This window comes from Cupressus sempervirens, chromosome 7 (genome assembly GCF_028749045.1).
Source record: "Cupressus sempervirens isolate cs-2001-9-10 chromosome 7, ASM2874904v1, whole genome shotgun sequence".
Taxonomy (NCBI): domain Eukaryota; kingdom Viridiplantae; phylum Streptophyta; class Pinopsida; order Cupressales; family Cupressaceae; genus Cupressus; species Cupressus sempervirens.
In genome coordinates, this window is record NC_143124.1 from 642,234,176 (window position 1) to 642,256,738 (window position 22,563).

At 36.8% G+C, this 22,563-nt stretch overlaps 1 protein-coding gene across 1 annotated transcript in view; it reads right to left on the reverse strand.

Moving 5' to 3' along the window:
* LOC149548317 (DEAD-box ATP-dependent RNA helicase 20-like) overlaps positions 1-22,563 on the reverse strand; it is a 79,355-nt gene that overhangs the window by 13,477 nt on the left and 43,315 nt on the right. Inside the window, exon 8 of the mRNA XM_089792403.1 lies at positions 3,246-3,344. Coding sequence (XP_089648529.1) covers positions 3,246-3,344 — 99 coding nt within the window. The remainder of the gene's footprint in view (positions 1-3,245; positions 3,345-22,563) is intronic.

The window sequence follows — 22,563 nt, forward strand, 5'->3', positions numbered from 1 at the left end:
CAATTCATCATTTAAGTAAACCCTATCAAACCCACAATCATTCATTCAATCATCAAAAGAAAAAGGAAAAGGACATTAAGGAGATATATATTACATAATAGGTACTTATCGACTGTGATCTACTCAAATAACGTATACATTTCAGAGGAATTATATTAGTATGTGACTGTTATTTGTAGATATACATACAGATTTCTATATGAATCTGCATACCCGTGACCTACCATGCACTTCATTGCTGACTCATGAGCATTGTAATATAGAGTTAATCATGTATGACTTCTGCCCACTGCAAATACCCATGGTAAGGAAATGAGATAGTCACAAGCGGGAAAATGGTGATGAGGTCAACTTCTAAGCACACCACCCCATGCTATGTGAGTAAGGAGTCCCATGGGGCCAACGGGGAACAAGGGGAGTGCTTTTGGGCTTAGGAAGGGGGTTTTTATGGGCACCCTGCTGTGACTGATCCTCGCAACCTCTATCATAGTGAACCAATGCAAATGGATTCTCAACCAAAGGAGGTGAGGTAAGTGACAAGGATGAGAAGAATAGTGATAGGCCACCATACTAGGTATGCCAACTCATTTGTATGGCAAGGGCCACATAAGGCCAGGATGGATGTTATATCCACTCTTGGGGCTAGGGTAAGGGGTCTCTTGGGCACCTCATCAAATCATCCTACCTCATTATCCATATTATTGAGACATCTTAAAATCTGATGCAAGCAATCTAATCAATCTGATATATGTTTATTTTCTACGCAAGAATGTCTATGAGTCATGATTATAGTGTTTCCTAACTTGCTTGCGTGATCTCAATCAAAGCAAAAGGTACCCTAAAAACCCTACTTGCTTTCATATGGAAACTACAAACTAGAGTAAAATTTGGGTTCTCCTAATTTGGGGAGATTTACACACAGATTGACTTCTTCAGCTGCCACTCTAGCTATGCCCTTGTCATCTAAGGTTTCTATTTCTTCTACCAATAAGAGGAACTTACCTACTTACAGCTTCATCCACTCCCTTAAGGAAGAACACACTTATCCCTCAGAAAGCATAGAAGCTTTCTGTAATGCATACTAACTTGCATCCCATTGTCCACAACACACTGAAGTATGAGGGCCCAATATCATAATGGGATATAGAGCCAAAGGAGCCAGCATATAGATTGATGAGGATGCCACACAGATAGGGCTGGTTGGTATTAGTTTGGAGGAGCTAGCAATTCTAGTGATAAGGAGTTTGGGGATGATTATAGGCCTCACTTCACTCCATTTTGCTATCTTGAACATCTGCAACCATTATTGTACATTATTGTGAAATGTTGAATGCAATTTAAGATATAAATTCACCATTTTCATTGCTCAATGTTTAATCATTAGTTCCTGCCAAGGCAAGAATACTAATGCATTCATTCAATTCAACCAATCATTGCATAGTAATAATTCTGAAGAAAATTTCTAAAGTCATATTTAATTTTCTATTTTAAATGATTGTAAAAAATGTCATTTATTTGTCCTTCTATTGATCTATATTAGAAACAGTCAAGACCAAAGTCAAAATTTCCTTTTTAAAGTTTTTTGTCTTGTCATTTACCGAACACATAATTATTTATATCCAAAACCTTAATTCTAATTAAAATAATTTACATAAATTTAAATAAATGACTATCTGTTTAAACTTAACAGCGAGAATGCAAAATCATTTAAATGCATTTTTAAAATCATTTTGACCAACATAATTTAAAATCAACTTTGTCAATATAAGCAAGGTATTTGAAAAAATGCATACTGATCTGCTTGCATGTGATTGATGCCAGGGAAGATTGTAAGTACAAGTAAGAATTGATGTATTTAAATAAAGACATTTATTATTTATTTACAATTTATTTATATTTTTTTGACATTTTGAAATTGTTCTTTTATTTTTAGATTCATTTTGTATGGTATAAGATTGATCTGATTTAATCTTGATCTAAACATGAATGAAATTATAATAAAAAAATAAAATATGTTTTTGAACTAAATATATACATATAGAAAAATCTTAGAGACCTTCAGGAGGCTTATCAAACATCCTAGCTATGGCCATTGAAATTATCTTGACTGAAGAAATGACTCATATGTATAACGTTGATGTCTACCTAAGAGTAATTTTCCAGAGGAGGACGTCTTATTCATTTGAGTTGATAACACCTATTGTTACTATGTTTTAAGACTTGAAAAAATGACATCTTATTTGTCTCTTGATTCTTTTTGTTCACACCAGCATTCACATTCCACTAGATATAGAATGCAATGAGATCCACCTACCATAGTGCAATTGTTTAGGATGATAGGATGATTTGCAAGATGAAATGGTTTCCTTAAATTCCACCATTGAATATTTGAAGTAGTGATAGCTTGATGATTTTTTGTCATGTCTTTTCAATTTGCACCAATACATATAGTAGTTGTTTGACTACTTAGGATTGATACTCTTTGAATTGATCCTTGATTCTAAGAGTAATCAATTCATGGTGATTCTCTTCAGATTTTAATGGTTAAGAACTTTAAACAAAAGATCCTAAACTTTAGACTATTTGAAATAAGCAGTGATTTCTAACAAATTAGTAAGCAAATCCTTCTTTGTGAACTTAGCCCAATTTCTTTGAAGATTTGTTTAGAAGTCGACAAGTCTTTGATATCATGGTCCACCATGCAATTCAATGTGAATTAGTTATCTTTAGTAGTACTAATTAAATCTGCAGACTAACACAAACAATCACGCTATTGGCAGGAACTTGATACAATGTGTCCAAGTTACTAAGTTTTTCTAAGTTTAGAAGTTACTAAGTTTACTAAGTTTTTCTAGTTTGCCAAAGTTCCATTTGTAGTTTGTATTCCTATACATCTTTTTATGACCACTTTATTAAGTACTATATGTAATTCAACATCATCCCCCACTGCCATCCCAAAAACTAGGCCCCTGGTTCTCCCATCCTCACGTCACCTCATTTTGCTGCATTTTTGTCTCAAAAGGGTTTCCAACATAAAATATCTTGTAATACAATAAGCATGTTCTTTCTGCCACCTTTAAGTTTCTATTGGCATATCATCTATTTCTATTCATTTATCAGTATTTTGCTCATTCATGAACACAATCATGAAATAAAATCAAAATTGCCCCCAAAGCCAGCAGATTGGTATATTATATAAAAGCAAAAATGTCACATATTATTTCTCAAAAACAAGTTCTTCGTACCTTTTCACCATCAGTAAGCTTCTCTAAGGTCTGGCAAACATTTGCTGTGGGACTGCTTAGCTTTCCCACCTTTACTTGTACAGGATTATTCAAGTATTCCTAAAACAAAAAACAGGAAGTCTTAATCAATGACACGCACATCACCAAAATATGAGTGCATTTTCTTTACCACCCATAAGTACATGTTCAGTAGTTGTGTAAGTAATGGAACCATGGAACCTAAATAAGAAAACATAAAATGTAAAGCAACAGCTATGTTTCAACTATATATTTGAACATTAGCAACTTCTACCATTCAATAGAACTAAAATATAACTGTCAGTGCATCAGATTAAACAGCTCAGATAATGATGCGGTTAGCATCCTTGTCCTATGTCTTACAATATAGTTCACACTGGTCAGACCTAATAATCGATTTGGTATTGAAATGCCATTCGATCCAGAGAAGTTAATCAAAATAGACACTAGTGAGTCCTTGTTACACTATTTCTCTTTCATGCTTTGCTGCATTTAACAGTACACCATTTGCATCTAGTTGATAGTTGACACATCTTCAATTTTTTAGGCCATATACTTCTCTTCATGCCACCGAGGTTTCATTACTTGCACTTTCTATTTAGATTCCACACATGTATCATCAGCAAATCATCCCTCGTGTAAAGTTATTGCGATGGCTACTTCCTATTTAGCCAATGATTAATTGTAGAAAAATTAAATCCATTGTTTGCCTGACTACTGTCCATCCACTTATCTGTTGCATCACAGGCATCTTATGCTTCAAGGGTCAATAGGAGGGCAATTTAGAGTTTTCTAGCATGCAGTGCAGTTTATAAAAAGGCCTTATTCTTGCATATAAATTGCCTCAATGACTCAAGTATTTCCCTAATACTTGCTGTTTGTTTTAGTTTGCGCATATGATGTAGTTCTGATATGATTTCCATAGCTCCTCTCTCCTCTTGTGGATGAAAAGATGTATTCGCTCCCCACTTCAAAATGACAAACAATGAATTACACAAGAAAAGAACAGTGTTTATGTAAAGGAAAAGAATGAAGTCAAATCACTTCAGCCAAAAGCTACTTGCACCTGAATTTCCCAAAGCGCCATAAGCATATAGCATGAAAAACAATTGCCGTGCAATTTCGATATATTACAAACTAACATAATTAAAATTGGATGTCAGCAATGCCATAGACAGCATTACAATATTTTGCTTGTACATACAATACTTGACTGTAAGCATGTGCATATACATTGCATAATAAGCAGAAGACTGGTTACCAGACTCTACAATCAGTCATCTCTATAATGGTTGCATATTCAATCTTAACTGAAGTGTAATTCACAGCATTAAAGAGTTATCAAATATAGAAATAAATTCTATGTACCCTAAATGCCTATGATTTCACACAATGTAGCACAAGTATTATAGTGATGGTATAAAACAAAATTCCTTTGAAACTGACAACCTATACAGTAAATCTGTAAGATATTATATGTGTCACAATCACAATTTAGGGGCTTTTTCAAAGAATACAAAAAAACCATCCCACGCGTCTGAAGTAGCAGTGTATTAATCTAGTTAAGTGCTAGCATAAACCAGTAACAGAAAAAAGCTCGAACATATGATCAACTTTGTTAGTAATCATAACCACACAAATGTGGCAATAACATACAAAAAAACCAAGCTATAACAACATAAAAGCAATGTGAGAAAAAATGATTTCTAATCAGAAAATTCTTGGAATAGACACAAATTGATCTTTTGACTATTTTACACCCAGACAGTTAAGGAGATCAAAATCTGGCTTGAAGAAATGTAAAAGGAACGTCATTTTTCAACCTAATTTTTGCTCCTAAACCCTAAAACAACCCTAAAAGTGGTCATCCAATCACACATCACATTTTGTTTGCAGATAGACTCTTTTCTCATTTGGTTTCCATTTTGGCATTTTGAAGGCAAGGTGATTATTTTCAAAGAGGATCGATCGTAGGCGAAGAGATAGCTTTCCCAAACGAGTTTTATGCATCTATGGTACATTTGATCACATCCTCAAGTTCATTAATGAAATTTTTAGGAGATTTGGATGAATTATTTCAAGTTTGAGGAGAAATTTTTGAACTTCTTTTTATTAAAGAAACAAGCTTAGCTATATCTATTTTAGTAGTTTTGTATCATTTTTTTACAATTGTATGCTTGATGTTTATAGTTTTTTCCTTATTTATATTTATTTAATTTCTTATTATAGGCATGTCAAGAAATTATATTGTATTTTGCAAGAATGGCCGCCACCGCAAGTCAAAGTTCAGAGGGAGGGCAAGAAGCCAATAGTGCACAGGTTTCTGGAGGTGGCTCATATATTTGGAAGTGTAATTATTGTCAAAGTAACAAAGGCAAAAAATTCAATAGCTCATATTCCTAGGTTAAACTTCATTTTACAGGACCTACTGGTAAAGGATTTGCAATGTGCAAAGGCACAAATGGGAAGGGGTTGTCTAATGTGCCAATAGCCTCATTTGTAAAAGAATAAGAAGCTACTGATAAATTGATAAAAAGATCAAAACAAAGTTTTTATCAACCTCCATCCTTAAAGAAAACAATGCAATTACCCATGGCACCAATTGTATCATCCAAACACCTATTCTTGCAAGTACCTATTGTTGGTTCCCAAAACCACAGATTGAAAATTCAAGAGCTTTGCCAATTCTCTAATAGGATTACCCAACAATTTTGCTCAACGAATGGGAATTACCTCCTAATTTAAGTCCCCTACACTTTAGGCTTCACTACACCTAGGCGGGTAAACCTTCCTTGAACCCTTATGATTTGGTTCAAATCTTTTCTATAGAAAATTTAAATCTTGAGAATTCTTAAGTTGGCAAAATCTTTAGACTTGATCAAAATAAAGTTGAATGCTTCAAATGATTAAATGTTTGTATAATATTTTATCAATAATTAAGTTGATGTTTGCAAGAAATACAGAAAAGAACTGTTGACTTCAACCATAAATCCAATAATTGTATTTCAATGATTCCAAAGACTAGTGCCTTGTTTATTTGGGTCATAGAGTATACCACAATGAAGATTATAATGTACAACTTTATGAGACAATATACTTCACAATATCATCAATTATTGTTGTACTCTAAATGCAAGAGACAAATCACCTATTCAATTTGATGCTAGTCCAAAAGGATTCTAACTTCTTTGGTGGGAACCCTAATTAGACAGAGATGAGGAAACACGTATATATTTCACACTATCCCTGATTATCAAACAAAGAATGTCATAACAAATCTAATACATGAGCATTGTCGGAAATAATCCAATAATTGTCTTACTTATCATAAAGGACAGATGCTAATCGCAATTCTATTCTCTTTGCCTTAAATCTAATTTACCTTATTCGCCTCATAAATCATGATATTCGACATTTGATTCATTCAGATTCAAAGTTGTTACCAATTCACCTGTTTTCCGACAAAATTCCATGTGGAATCGTTGTTTCGAACCTTCGTCGAATTCAAAGGAATTTGTAACGAATTTGGTTGCCATCAGTGGAGCCTAGGGGGAATGTGAAATGAATTTGGGCAAATTTGACCACGTCATCTTGTTGACTTTTCAACTAAGACATAAACTTAAAGCACTTTAAGAGTATGTTGAAACATAAAACAACTCCATTTTGGCATATTAAAACCTAAAATGACGTTGGCGGTGCATATTGCAACCCGCATTTGGGATTTTATCGTTTTTGGCAGCAGCAGTTTGTATTGATTGTTTGGAATCTGGATCCAGAGGAATAACTTCCACAAAACTAAGTTTTCCATGTTCCTGTACCTGGATATCCTTCTTCGGAAGATGACCTTGCAATCTCAGATTGGTCATATAAAGATTTAGAGTATGTCTTTTGGTTCTTACTTTGCAAAAAATTCATGAGATCAACCTCAATCCTTGGTGTATATTGCTTTAGAGCTTGGCGCAAGGTGCTTTGCTCCTCAATGGAAAGGCCCAATATAAAATTTAGGAGACATATTTCATATCAATGGTGTTACATCCCAATTTTTGACCTAGCTTGAAATATAGCCGTTGAGGTTCACATGAAGTCAGTTGGTAGTTTAAGTTGATATAATCTGGTGAATTGGTAAGATAGTTGGTCATTATGATTTTCAAGTGAAAATGACATGTTAGATGATCATTAATTCATGGAATTAAGATGAAAGGTCAACTGATATGATTATTTATAATTTATAATTTAATTATAGAGAAATTCCTTGCAGGGAGCATGTCGAAGGGGTAGAAGCATTGTCAGAAAAGAATTTGGCAGGGCATCACCATCACTAGCAAATGGGTAAAGGACCTAGCGATTTGAAATAGGATACATCTGTGGAATTGCATGAGTTATTTAAATAAAATAATTGAGTTTAAAAATAAAATGTATCTTAAAAGATTTTAGTTTATCCTTCATTAAATTATTTTTTTTAATAAATATTTAACTACATGCTTTTAAATATTAAATGTTTTGGCACCATTATCTTTTGATAATTTAATAGTTGTACATTATAATAATGTTCAAATAATAATAATATCGAATTTTTTTTTTATCTTCCAATTCTTTCCAATAGTCAATTTAATAATTAGAACTCCAATGGTCATCTTAGGAATTCAAAAGGATTCTTGTAACTGATGAAGCTGGAGAGCCAGCTTATTCTATGTTATGGATTTCTTAATCGTCTTTTGGCTTTCAAATTTCTTGACCTTTTCTTCTCCTTAGCAACCGGATATATTACTTGATATCACCAGAGAGGTGGAGCTCTGCTCAAATGCATCAACCAATCACCTTCTTTCAGAAAATTATCTTTTCCCAACTTAAAATGTTTTCCATATGCCGCGGGTTTGATAGCGGGGTTGGCAAAATTAATCAAGTGCAAGTCGATCTCAATTTTGGTCAGCTACGAGAGAAAATCATTCTCAACCAAGCGGCAGCTAAGGTTTCTCAGATATTGCAACAACGAATTGGACTTAGTCTCAGAGTCAGTGGTTTGTTTCATTGCTATGATTGCCAATCTCGCATTAGAGTCGACCGTTGTCATTTTAAAGGTGTCAGCGGCTGTTCCTTTTCATGTGCCGCGCGTGTGTCATAATATCTGTTGCTTGGCATCATGGTTCTTGGCATCACTGTTCGCTGGCAGCATCCACGCCATCCCTGGTGCGGCATTCCTCCTTCATGGTGTCAGTTTATATCTTCTATGTACCAAAAATGTTGGGTATAACGGCTGTCATTTGCCATTCATATTGACCTCTTTGTTGTCAAGATGTTACTATTGTTATGTGCAGAAACTTTAGTGCAAGCTTGAGATGATTCTCGTGTTGATGCCCAGTGTATTGGATGAGTAGAAATGTTTCAGAGATGTTGCTCTATGTCTAGGCAGGTATGTCATTATTCTGTGTATTATCATTTTTGTGTGTTAAATATCTTAAGCTAGAAATTCTCTCTATATTTTGTATCATGTATTTTCTGGCTCTGTGGATGAACTACAGTATTGTGAGTCTATGTTATTGAAACATCCAGTTGGATATCAGTTACAAGATTTTAGGTCACCAAATAGGTTCATATCATTGATTGTTCCTTAATCCATAAACTGTCTCAAAATGATGAATGGTAATGCTATGAAGTTTAGAATCTAAAATTCTTCCATTTATACTCAATCTGGTGATGAATAAGAAATCATGAAAAATCCAATGTAATGGAACTAATATAAACACAGACTGAAATATGGTGAACAGTATTTGATTTCTAGTTATTGGAAATTGTTCTTATATCGTAGATGATTCTTAATTCATAAAAGCGTACCAGTTATTCATATAAGAGATTGAAGTGCAATGTAAGCTGCGAGCAATTATATTTAGCTTAGGAAGTTATAAATTCATTCATGCCATACAAAGATGAAAATATTATCAATAAACCCAAACACGATGAAATTCACCAGGCGTTATGATGAATTGGTGGAATTAATTAATTAAGATATTCACATTGAGATCTTTAAAGAACATAATTATGTAATCACAGTTAGTGAAATGCTGGTAGCATGTAAAAATTGGCAGAACCAGTTGTATGAGAATTCCAAACACCTGGGACTCACCCAACTATGTAGCTAAGAAAATGGATGACGAGGTGAAAGAAAGGAAAACTACAACAACATGAAACAGTAATTAGTTATAACATTTCAATGTTATCATTTAAATATGAATTAATAGCTCATGCACATTCTTGCTATTGTGATCTCCTACCTCCAAGTCGTATGGCGTGTTGTATACCATGATGTCCAGTGGATGGTAAGATGTACCCTATCGATTCTGGGTAGGGAGGGCCTTTCTTGTTAGAGATCGTGTGGGGACAAGTTGTGGTCCGAGGTTGGGTGGTAAAGCCCCTGGGAATGTTTCACCTCTCTCAAGATATCAGATATGCATCAAACAGAGATAAGCCATGAAATCAATTATCTATCGGAAATAGGTATTATCATTTTTGTTTATGAGAAGGTAAGATTAAATTGAGGTATTTCATTGTTATCATCATTTTACTTCATATAAATGAATATTAAATATAAGTAATTATCTAATTTTGAGAAATTGTCACAGATAAACAATCGGAAGGAAAAGAAATCCGAAGCCCTAATTGATTGCGCGACAGCTGGAACCTTCATTGATATGGTGGTATTGGAAGCCCTAACTGAATTCGTGGTATCGGAAACCCTAGTTGAATATGTGGTTGCAGAAGCCCTAAATTGAATCCATCGTCGTAGAAACCCTAGATAAATCCATTGTCGCGGAAGCCCTAAATTGAATCCGTGGTCGCAGAAGCCCTAAGTGGTAAAGCAATATCAAAAACCCTAAATAAACCGATGGTAATTGATGCCCTAATTGGTAAGATGTTATGCGATGCCCTAATTTAAGTTATATTGGTATTTAGTGGTATTCATCAAATGATTTTTGAGTTAGCAGTTGATTTGAGAAATTGTTATAGTATATTTGTGGACTAACCTGGGTGGTTGCAGAAGCATACTTCGAAGAATTTCAGTCTCAGCTTTTCCGAGGTATGTGATCTCAATTTCTGAAGTAATTTCATTAACAGGTATTTCAAGTATTTAGTTAAGAAATTTTGTTTAACTGACTTTAACGGTAATCTTCTTCACATGAACACGAATGATGTAACTGCCTTCTTATGAAGTTGAAGTTAAAACTGTATTCTATGCTTATGATAGATGTTAAAATTAGACCCGGGAAAACCAGTTGTTACAAATGGAACCACCGTCTTCATTCACTAAGTCGTGAGCCTCTACAGTCAGCCTCTACACTACTACAGGTATTTACTATTTTAATGTTTTGTTATTTTTTTTATTTTTTTTTTTATTATAATCATGTTACAGTGAACACTAATTAATTTATGATAACAGTGAACACTAATTAGCAGAGAATTGAATAATTATGATCATTCAATTCTCTGCTAATTAGTGTTCAGTGTTATCTATTAGACTATTTGAAGTACTTGTCGTTATCTATAGGTATTAGACTATTAGTCTATTACTGTTGTATGTATTAGTCTTTAGACAATTTGTGTTCACTGTTGTCTGTATTAGTCTTTAGACAATTTGTGTTCACTGTTATCTATTTGAAGTGCTTGTTGTTATCATCACCAGACTGCTGATTCTGAAAACATGGCTGCAAAGTTTACACCTGGAAAAGATAATGCCCCAAGTCAACATGACTATCTGCTAGCTGGCTGGAATGTTGAACTTTTTTCTACAGATGTTCTTGAGTCCTTTAATGCCAATGATGGCTGGGCTGTTTGATGGATACTGCTTATATAATGCTTTTTTTTTTAAAAACAGTGAGATGTAACTAATACTCAGTAGTCAGTATAATGCTCAGTCACATCTCATGCTTTTGTTTTGCCCTATTTGACCCCTGTTTTGTTATCATGGGGGTGTATTCTCTGGTTATACTTGGAAATCTTTAGTCTGTTTTGCAATTGCTGTACAAGTTATATCTTTGAGCAGATATGCTGAAATTGCTCAGCTGACTTGATTGTAATGACCTGTTTATACTATTCTAATATCAAATATAGTTATTATGAGTTAGACCTAACAATTCAATGACTTGTGTTTTGCAAGATTATTGCTAGCCTTTGTCCTTGGAAATCATACCTACTGTTCAATAGAATTTCAATTCAGCGACCAAAAAATTTGTCTTGTTGTGAGACAATCTTCTTTTTGAAAAACTTCAAAAACAAAAGTTAAATACAAGATCAGCATAAATTTTAATTTGATAACTTGTACCTATGATTCTTAAAATATTTTAAGTAGGCCCTTCAAATTTATTATGGCATGGAAATAGAATCAACAAAACTTGGAAGAGTCTATTTAATAAATAGTTGAAAGCAAAAAAAATTAGAAAGAAACAAATCTTCCCCCATAAAGACAAGTGTTTTCTTGACATTGTTCCCATTCTCTATAATATTCTCCACCTTATTATTTTGTTTCTTTCATTCCAGACCATTATTACCTGTTCCATATGCCACTATCATATGCATTTTCGGATATAACTACCAGTAATAAACATTTTTGCTACTTCTTATGTTTTAAATTACATTGTGTTGGTAAACAGGTTGTCCTTTCGATTTAACTCTTAAACGCCCAAATTTGTGAACATCTGGTTAGAACAGTTGGAAAGTTGTTTTGAAGTGACTAACTTCCCTCTGAATTCTTAGGTACAGCTCCCTATTGCACAGTGATTTGCAATGAATTATGTTTGCTTCTAAATCTAAAATTGGCTGTGTTCTTAACTCGAGAACGGGAAAGGTAAACCAAGCTAGGCCTAAACAGGAACTAACTTAGGCAAGAGTTTGTATCTTAAGATTAGTTAAGTCTATGAATTCACACATCTTATGAACCCATAAGGCTTAACGATTCCGCAATGCATGCTAACCAAAACTAAACTGATATTAGCATGAAACTAACTACAGAGATTGAAAGACTGACTTGAAAGAAAACACAAAGGGGATTTCTCTTGAACCTGTGATAACAATACTATTATCTTCAGTTTGCTGTTTTGAAACAAGGGAATAAAACTCTGTTCATTCCTTGATTATATTCAGACGAAAGAGAAAACATAAAACAGAATGGAACAGGAAATAATCGACAGAAAATACCATTCAATTGTCTTTGCAACATATAGGATTCCGATATGACCGTTAGAAAAAGGAACTCAAATCGGTTCATCTCCTCAAAATTGACAAATGGCAAGGAGCCCATTTGTCCATTACAATCATTACATCAAAAAACGAAAGGGGCGAGATATGAATCACTTCGCCTTCTTTCCCTTTTTTGACTTTGCCTTATAGGCTTTGGTGGCGACAATGATTGGAATCAATTCTTCATGTCTATGAACATGTACATTAGTGTATCTCAAAAGCCATTTGGAATGCTCTCTGGCTAAATCTTTGACGGCATTTAACCACTCTTGTATCTCCTCCATAGCCACATGTACACACCCACCAAGTTTTTGGAGCTCGAAAACTTTGTTCCGCTGGTCGGAAGATATTCCCATCAAGCCATCTATATAACTGGAGAAGTTCTTTTGCATGACGGCCACTCCAATGATCCCTTTTCCTTGTCCACTAGTCTAGGAATCTGTATGTAGACCTCTTAAGAGTTCATAGTCTCTGTCTTGATCCTTTTTCACTTTGGCTTCTATTTCTTTAAGTCCTTCCTCTGCCGCCTGGATCATCTCAGACTTGAATTGCATGCTCTGAAGCCACTCAAATAAAGGCTCATCTCCCTTAGGCAGAATCTTTGCTTCCACACCCTCCTTGGCCTTCATATGGATAATCATCTTCAGTAAAGAAACACAATCTTCACTCTTAACTTTCTTCGCTGCCAGGGTAGCTCGATTTGCTGAAATGTTGTTCTTTTCTGTTTCGAGCCTCAGTATTACATTACCGATTTGTTCTATAATGGCAAGTCCTTCTAACTTGAGTTTCCCGCTCCACTCTCTACCGATTTGCCCGAAATGTTTATCTTCTTGGAGCTGAGAGATGAGTGCTTGGACATCAATAGCAGCAGGATCAGTAGTGATTGACATTCTGGAGATGCTTGCCAATGGGGTGACTAACTGCCTGATAAAGCCATTAAGTTCATGGATTTCCGCCTTCGTTCCGACTTTTGATAATTTAAGGCTTTCAAGTTGTCCCTCTATTACATCATTTGTTGACTTCCATAAGCCAACGTTGGTGTCATGTCTAACTTCCCCGAGATCCACAGAATGTAGGGCAAAATCATCCACAAACATATCTTCGATTCTTCCTTCTTTAGTGGGTTTGGCAATTTCCATCATCAGATGCCCTATGTCAGGATATTGTCCAAGGATGGACAAGGTCTTCTGCTTTTTGACTTTGCTCAGTGTTGATCCAAAGCGAATAGCCAGAGATGAAGTCTCTTTGTTAGGAGCTCCTTCCTCTCTTCTCTTTCTTTTTCTATCCAAGGTGTCCTCCAGCCATGAATTTGTGCCGATCACCTTGGACGTAGTCCCAAGTGTGTCTATACTAATCATCTTTCTTTTGACCGGGGTGAGTATTTTCGTGATCGAAGAGAAAGGATTCTTCGGGGCCTGTGAGATGAGCTTTGAAGATTCAGGGCCTTTCTCTGCCTCTGCAGTTTTCTTTGTTGACTCATCGAACTTAGTAGACTCACTCTTACTGCTTCCACCATCTCCAAGATCCACCACTTGCACTTGGGGGCTACTGGGAAGGAGTAGTGCAGCACTTACAGATGGGATTGGACTGCTATGGGGTGAGAGAGCAAGAGTGACTGCACCATCTTTTAGTTCCTCCACCTTCTTCTTGGCCTCTACAAGGGTTCCAATCACTGGCAGAGAGCCATCCTGGCAAATTCTAGCTAGGGAAATGCTTTTGTTGGGAAGTTGATCACCTCCATCAATGGTTGTGTTGGCCCTTGGGTAATGGTCGAGGTTGCACATGATGTGCCACCCTGGGAGGAGGAAGCCGCTGCAACTTTTGGGGAAGCTTGAGCAGTTGTGTTTTTGCTCCGACTCCTTCTAGCTATGGTCCATTCGACCCATTTTCCAGTCCTTTTGTAGATTCGAGCCATCATTATATCTAGCTCTTCCCCGGAATCTTCATAAGGTTCTGAGCTTATTGGAGTGCCTCTTAGCTTGGTCAGGTAAGTATTGCTATACATGTTTTGGCCATCATCCTCTACTCCTTCTACATCAATATTGACTTTGTACATTTTCAACTGATCGACCGTTAGTCTGGCAAAGGCTCAATCACGGCTCTCAAACTCATTCTTGCAATCGACCCAGTAATCCTCAATGGTGGTAATGTGCTTGACTACACTTCCAATTTGCAAAACATCCCTTACGTACCCATTCGGGTCGAACATGGGCCTTAGGGCTTCATACATGTCCAATTTATACTTCATTTCAAACACCCTCAACATGTTCTTGGCATCAAAGCGAGTGTCACAGCTGAAAGCTCCCACCTTCATGGGGAATTCGTACCCTTTCTTCTTCAAGCTCCCACTCAACACGTTCACTTGAATGGCCTGTCGCACGATCTCGATCAGCACAATCATGTCACTGGGATATCTTGGTAGCTTCAAGGGGAAACCATCAAAAGTTGCAAGACGCAAATAAGAAGAGGAGAATTGGATGAAATAACTCCCAAATTGGTTGATGGCTGCCATGGCTTTAGGACTGAATCTCCTTTCTTGGCATCCCTGTAGCTTCCTGCAAATCCTCATAGTGAATGCATCATTAACTTTTACATACTCTGCATTGCTATTTTCCAATTGTGAACATGGGTAAAACTCATAAGATTTCACATCATCAGAAAAAATTTCCACTCTTGGGAGGCCTGGCCATAGTTGTAATGAGGCCAACATATAGATGAGGAAAGAGGGCATATAGAACATATTGTAAAATTTTGCAGCATGGAGAGCATTGGACAGAATTTTGCTTGCCTCATGGGCCCAATCAATATATTGGGTGTCAAAGCAGATGACTTGCACTAAAAAAGAAATACTGCTCAATGAAATTTAAAGCTTCTACCTCACCTTTCAACCTATGTAGGAGAACCAGGATATCAATAATCTCTGGTTTGAGGTTGGTCCCAAACAAGGTCTTAGGAACCTTACTCTTGGCACTCTGTGGTTTCTGGAACCATGTTTACATGATTTCTTTCCTCCAGATCATCTTCTTTGTGGAGAACTCGGAAACAGCTCCTCCAAAGGTCAAGTCTGAGAATTCCTTCCGTTCCAGTACTCGAAGACAATTCACCACAGTTTGTCTGTCGATTGAAATCAACACTGTGTTATCCGGTAGTACAATCTGCCTTGTCTCTAGGTTGTAATGATGTATACATTCATAGATTAACTCCGAGGCCTGAACTGCAACCGAAAAACCAGCTGCCTCAACCAACCCACATCCTCAAAGCTTCTCAGTGATGGGATGAATCCACTCAGACTTCACTCTTGTGAAAATCCTCCATGTAGTAGAAACGAAGAGAGGTATCTATGAAATTTTGCAATTGGGATTTGATTTCGTTCAACCCATCAAAACCCACAAATCTGGTTGCCATGGTTTTGAGAGTGAGATTTGAATTAAGAAAGTGAAAGGAATGGCTAATGCAACAGATACCGTCTTTTTTGAAAAAGTTATGCACATTAACAGAATAGCAATTCAAAGAAAGAGAGGTAGTTTGTTCAACTGTTTATGTTTCCATATGTATGAGAGCCTCAATTCATCTATTGCTCTTCAAAGTTCGTGCCACACGAATGAATTGAAATAGTGAATGTGAGGGTTTAACAGGCATTTAAGGGTCTTTTCACTATTCCATTGGTTCAACGATAACTTTCTATCTCCCCATAACTTACTTTCCCGTTTTCCATGGGAAAATGTTCGCTAAGTTGGATTCTAATCATTAACTCTTTTCCGTAATGGTTAGATTCTTTCTATTATCATTCTGAGATGTTTTATGCACAAATTGCAAATCTAACCTGATCATCGGCTTGATTTTCTTTGGAATTCGAGAAATTGTCTACATGGGTTGAAAACCTGCCGACGAGATGACAATTTATGTTTCTCCGCCAACGTTTCCTTTCTTAATTGAACTTTAGACCATTGCCCTTCTTGGAATCGGAAAAGTCTAAGGTGCGACGACCTTGTAGGAGACCACTTATAGTTCCTTTTCATTCTAAACGACCTTTTCAGAAATCCAACTTCATAGGTTGAAAACCCACCAAGGAGAAGTTAGTTCTGAGTTTTCCGCTAGGGACGATTATGAGAGCCATGACAAATCTTAAACATTTTCTGAAGTCATAATCGCAAAGTGAGCATGGATCAGCCACAGGATGCCTTGTTATTTTTGTGTTTTTGATTTGTCTGCATCATTTTTAGTGTCTTGTACGGGAAATCATCTTCATGGGTTGAAAACCCGCCAAGGAGAAGACGATTTTTTATTTTCCACAAGCTTCTATTTTTTGAAATAGTGGTAGGCCATAAGCGGATATAACTTGTAATTGATCATTGAATGAGTAACATGAATCTCCATTGGAATAGGCGCTAACCTACTCGTAATATCACTTTGACAAAATGAAGAACCACCCCGCTATGAATGAGGAGAGGGAGAAAAGGGAAAATCCAATGGAGACTCGTCCAACCTAAGAGGGCATTAGACCTAGACTCAATCACAACCAAGAATTCACTCCTCTCATTAAAACACGAGTATTCACTTTTGCTAATCGGTCAGAGAATGAAAAGTGGGGAAACACATTGCTTCACTCTTTTTCCCTCAAACTATTCACCGTTTCAAGAATATTTTCACGCACTTTGTTTACATCTTTCTTCATGATATCATAAGGAGAACTTCCATGTTTTTCCCTCTCAAACACAGCAGCTTGAATTGTTAGAAAAAGGGTTGTATAACAATGCATCCATTTGGAAAGTTATGATTTAGAAGATGACATGTTTTTCGTCAAGATATATTATTCAACTTTTTTTAAGATGGATACTTTTGTTTGGATATGTGACAATGAGGTTCTACGAATTTATTCCTAAAAAAAGGAAGATATGTGACAATGAGGTTCTACGAATTTATTCCTAAAAAAAGGAAGATATTCAAAGCCTTATTAAATTAACAAGGCATATTACAATATAGATAATCGTCTATTATTAGTTAATGATAATCTATTTGTAATCTATTGTAAATATTAGAATTTTTCTAATATTTAGTTAGCTTTTTTAGCTTTCTTTCAGCTAGAATAGAATGTTTCTATTATTTACGATCGTTTCCAAAGGAAACATCATTCCATTCTTTTGTAAATAATCACCTCTCGGTCTCTATTAATAACAAGCAAGTGTTTTACCAATTACTTCTTAATATGGTATCAGAGCCAATACTTCAAAAAAATTCTGTTATAATTTCTTTTGAAATTAATTGCTAAGATTTTTTGAAATTATTTCTGAGATTTTTCTCTAAAGCCCGTCTTGGGTTTCTGTTTTTTTGAGAAACTCTTCAAAATCCCTAGGTTCAAGCTAGGGTTTTTTGGCAACTGTCATTCATCTTCCAGTGATTTTTTTGCTGGCAACATATTTGTGCCCAATCACTACATTTTTTTACAAATACGCCATTCCTTTTGGGTTTCTTGTAGCCAGGGCCGTGTTTGCTTGAAACACTAATTTTCTATATTGGGTTCAAAAAAAATTTACAAATTCTTAGTCAGTTTTTTGAGAGCTCAAACTAGGTTGTCATCCATTTTTTCTAGGTACCTCAATTTTTGTGCCTCAATTTTGCTAGTAGATCCATAAACTGACATCATACTTTATGGGTTTTACGAGCTCTCTTCTAGGTCATCCTTCAAATTTTCTAGGTCTTCCATTTTCTTGCCTCAAAGAACATGCCTTCACAGAAAAACGTGCCATGGCATCTTTGAAAAATATTCTGCTCAAGAACAACTCAAAATTCAATGGTCGAAATTATGGCACTTGGAAGCAACAAATCGTAGCAATTTTTGAATATCGGAATACCGATCAAATTGTTTTGGGTGTTACACAGCATCCGACTGCCCCTGGTACTAATCAGGATACATGGGATCTAAATAATCGAGAGGAAGTGAAGCTTCTCAAATTATCCGTAGCTGATGATCAGCTCTCAGATTCCTTCCGACAAGATAACTGTCAAGATATGGGCACATCTCAAAGGTCTTCATGAGACTTCTGACAAAAGCAAAGCTTTCTTCTTGAAGAACTCTTTGTTTTCTATTATCATGGATGAGCAAACCTTGCTCCAGGCATAGCTGAATAAGATTCAGGAAATCCCTGATCAGGATACATGGGATTGGAATAATCGAGCGGCGGTGATGCTTCTCAAATTATTCGTAGCAGATGATTAGCTCTCAGATTCCTTCCTGCAAGATAACTGTCGAGATATGGGCACATCTCAAAGGTCTCCATGAGACTTCTGACAAAAGTAGAGCTTTCTTCTTGAAGAACACTTTGTTTTCTAATATCATGGATGAGCAAACCTTACTCCACGCACAGCTGAATAGGATTCAGGAAATTCGTGATCTGTTGCTTGCCATTGATCGCAAGACAAAGGAAGAGAATATTGTGGTTATCACTCTTTGGAGTTTACCAAAGTCCTATGAGCATTTTATCGAGACTCTCAACATCACGTCTTCTGGTGTTGATCTAAAGTTCACTGATCTCTGCACACTTCTGCTTCAGCAAGATCGGCAGAAATACCAATTCGGTAGCAGTTCCAACTCCACCTCCACAGAGCAAGTCTTTGCTGCTAAATCCTTTCAAAAGGATAAAGGCAAGTTTCAGCAGCCGTCTCAGCAGAAGTCTTTTGCTCCAACATCATACGCCTCCTGGAAGAAGAACATTCAATGCAACTATTGCCACAAGTTTGGGCACATGAAGGTTGAATGTCGGAAATGCTTATTTGCACAATCTAAGCAATCAGGTTCGCAACCTAAAGCGAATAGTGCAAAGTACACTCAACAGATGGAATTTGCCTTTTACACCTTCATGGCTAAAAGACCTACAAATCATGTGAAGTCTTATGCCTAGTACATTGATTCAAGTGCCTCTCGTCATTTCACTCACTGCAAAGACTGGTTTACTGACTACCAGCATTATTCAGATTTTGTTATTTTTGGTGGTGGAGAAGAGTACACTGTTGCCGGCAAAGGCAACATCTAGGAGGAATCTCATTTTACTTGATGTGTACTACGTTCCAGGGATGGAACTAAATCTACTCTCAGTTAGTCAATTACTGTGACATTCTCCACACTTGGATGTCACCTTCAGTTCACATCAGTGTACCATCACCGATCGGGCAGCTCAGTGTACTGTTACAGTGGGTCTTGAGGATAGTGGTCTTCTCCAACTCACTAATTCTGGTGATTCTCGGGACTTAACTATGGCTACTCGGCGATCTTCTGTTAGCACACTTTGGCATATGCGATATAGGCACTTAAATGTGCATTATCTCTCTCAGCTTGCTCAGGATGAACTTGTTCTTGGATTGCTAGAGATTCAAACTCAGCAGCTTGGAATTTGTGATGCATGTCAGGCTAGGAAGCAACATCATACACCTTTCACAAGTGGTGATTCATGGCGAGCTTCTCAGGTACTTCAGCTTGTTCATGTCAATATTTGCAGTCCTATGGTCACTCCTTTTGTTATTGGGTCTGAGTATTTTCTATTGTTTGTTGATGATTTCAGCAGAAAAATGTGGGTGTATTTCCTTAAAAAGAAATTAGATGCACTTCTTGTATTTCAGAAGTTTAAACCTTTAGTTGAAAAAGAGTCTAGGAAATCTATTATTACTCTTAGATCAAACAATGGGGAAGAATTTTGTTCTAATGATTTCTGTAGCTTCTTGGATACTCATGGCATCAAGCACTAGTTAACAACACCCTACACACCACTACAAAACAATGTAATTGAACATAGGAATAGAACAATCACTGAGATGGCTCGATCCATGCTCAAACACAAACATGTTCCAAATAAATTTTGGGCAGAAGCAGTCAACACTGCAATTTATCTTTTGAACTAATCACCCATAGTGGCGGTCAAAGGTAAAACTCCGGAAAATGCCTGGTCAGGTCGCAAGCCCAGAATCAGTCACTTGAAGGTTTTTGGCTCCCTTGCTTTTGTTAAGATCCCTAATGCCTCACGCACCAAACTAGATGCCAAGAGTCAGAAGCGCATGCTTGCTGGATATAGTAGTCTTCACAAAGCCCACCACTTGATCGACGTTGAGACATCTCGTCTCATCTACAGTCGTGATGTAGCCTTTGATGAGCAAAGAGGACCTTTCATGGCTACTTCTCCTGTTCCTAATCCAGCAAACCAGCCTATGAAGGCTCATGATTTGGGAGTTAGGCTTCCATTAAGTCCACCTGATGGGAGGGCTCCAATTATACCAGTAATCCCTGTACAAACACCTTCAGCTTCTCCTATAGGATCACCTCGATTTGTAGATGCTTCACCTGAGTTTGATCTAGACTCTTCTGATGAGGAACCTGATCACCAAGCATCTCCTGCTACTAATGTTGGTCATTCTCCTCTCTGGCCTAAGTGGTGGGCTAAGACACTTGCTGATGTTTGTGATGATGAGCTCATTGATAGGAGAATTGCTCGAAAAAAGAGAAAACCTACAAAGTCTGTTAACTTTGCTCTCATGGCCAACATTCACAGTGTGTTTGAACCTCAAACATATTGCGGGGCTAAAGGAATTTCAAAGTGGGAGCAGACCATGACATCTGAACACTAGAGCCTCCTAAAGAATAACACTAGTGTCCTTTTTGATCTTCCACCAAGGAAGAAACCAATTGGCCGCAAATGGATTTACAAAATCAAATACAAATCTAATGGTACTTTGGATAAGTACAAAGCTTGTTTAGTTGCGAAGGGCTTTTCTCAACATCAAAGCATTGATTATGAGGAGACCTTTGCTCTTATTGCAAAGATGAGCACAATCAGATTAGTCCTAGCCATGGCAGCACAATTTAGCTAGAAAGTCCATTAGATGGATGTCAAGAGTGCTTTCCTGAACGATGATCTCCATGAAGAGGTCGACATGACGTAGCCTCCTGGTTTCAAGGATGTTGGTAAAGACAATCAGGTTCTCAGATTGGTAAAAGCTCTTTATGGCTTGAAGCAAGCCCCTCGGGCATGGTACATAAAAATTGATAAGTACCTCAGTGATCAAGGCTTCAAGAGGAGTTCTTCAGACTCAATTTGTACATCAAGACTACTAACAATGACATCATCCTTCTGGTTATTTATATGGATGATCTTATCATCACTGGCAGTTTGGCATCTTTAATTCAGGGAATCAAACAGAATTTATGCCAGTCTTTTGATATGACTGACCTTGGACTCATGCATTATTGCCTAGGTGTTGAAGTTTCGCAACAGTCTTCTGGTATATTCATCTCTCAATCCAAATATGTCAAGGCTCTATTAGAAAAAATTTGTATGCAAGATTGCAAGCCTGCATCTACACCCATGGAAAAAGGTCTCAAATTATCAGTCAAGTCTAATTCTCCTCCCATTGATTATACTACATACAGGCAACTAGTACGCAACCTCATCTACCTCTCTACTACTAGGCATGACATCAACTTCACAGTCAGTTACATCTCCCGCTTTATGACAGCTCCTAAGGCTGATCATTTGATGGCAGAGAAGCATGTGCTTCGTTATGTGAAGGGCACTTCAGAGTATGGACTTCTTTACTCTTCAAGTTCTAATCCTAGACTCAATGGGTTCACAGATTCAGATTGGACAGGCTTTGTTGATGATAAACAGTCAACTTCTGGATATGTGTTCAATTTGGAATCAGGTGCAATAACATGGACTAGTAAGAAGCGGCAGACAGTTTCTCTCTCCTCCATAGAGGCCAAATACAGAGGGACTGTTAAGGCAGGATGTAAAGTTGTTTGGCTTCGTCGGATGCTTGGGGATATGCAGATGTCACCAGCAAGACCGACTACTCTGATTGTTGATAACGAAGGAGTTATCAACTTAGCACGAAATCCAATCTTCCATGAACGAACCAAGCATGTGGATGTTCACTGTCATAATATACGATGGTTGGTTGAAGACGGGACAATAGATTGGCAATATGTTCCTACCACAAATCAAACTGCAGACATTCTCACCAAGCCTCTTGGTCTTGATAAGTTTGTCAGATTCAGAGGATAGCTTGGTGCTGTAGATAAATTAAC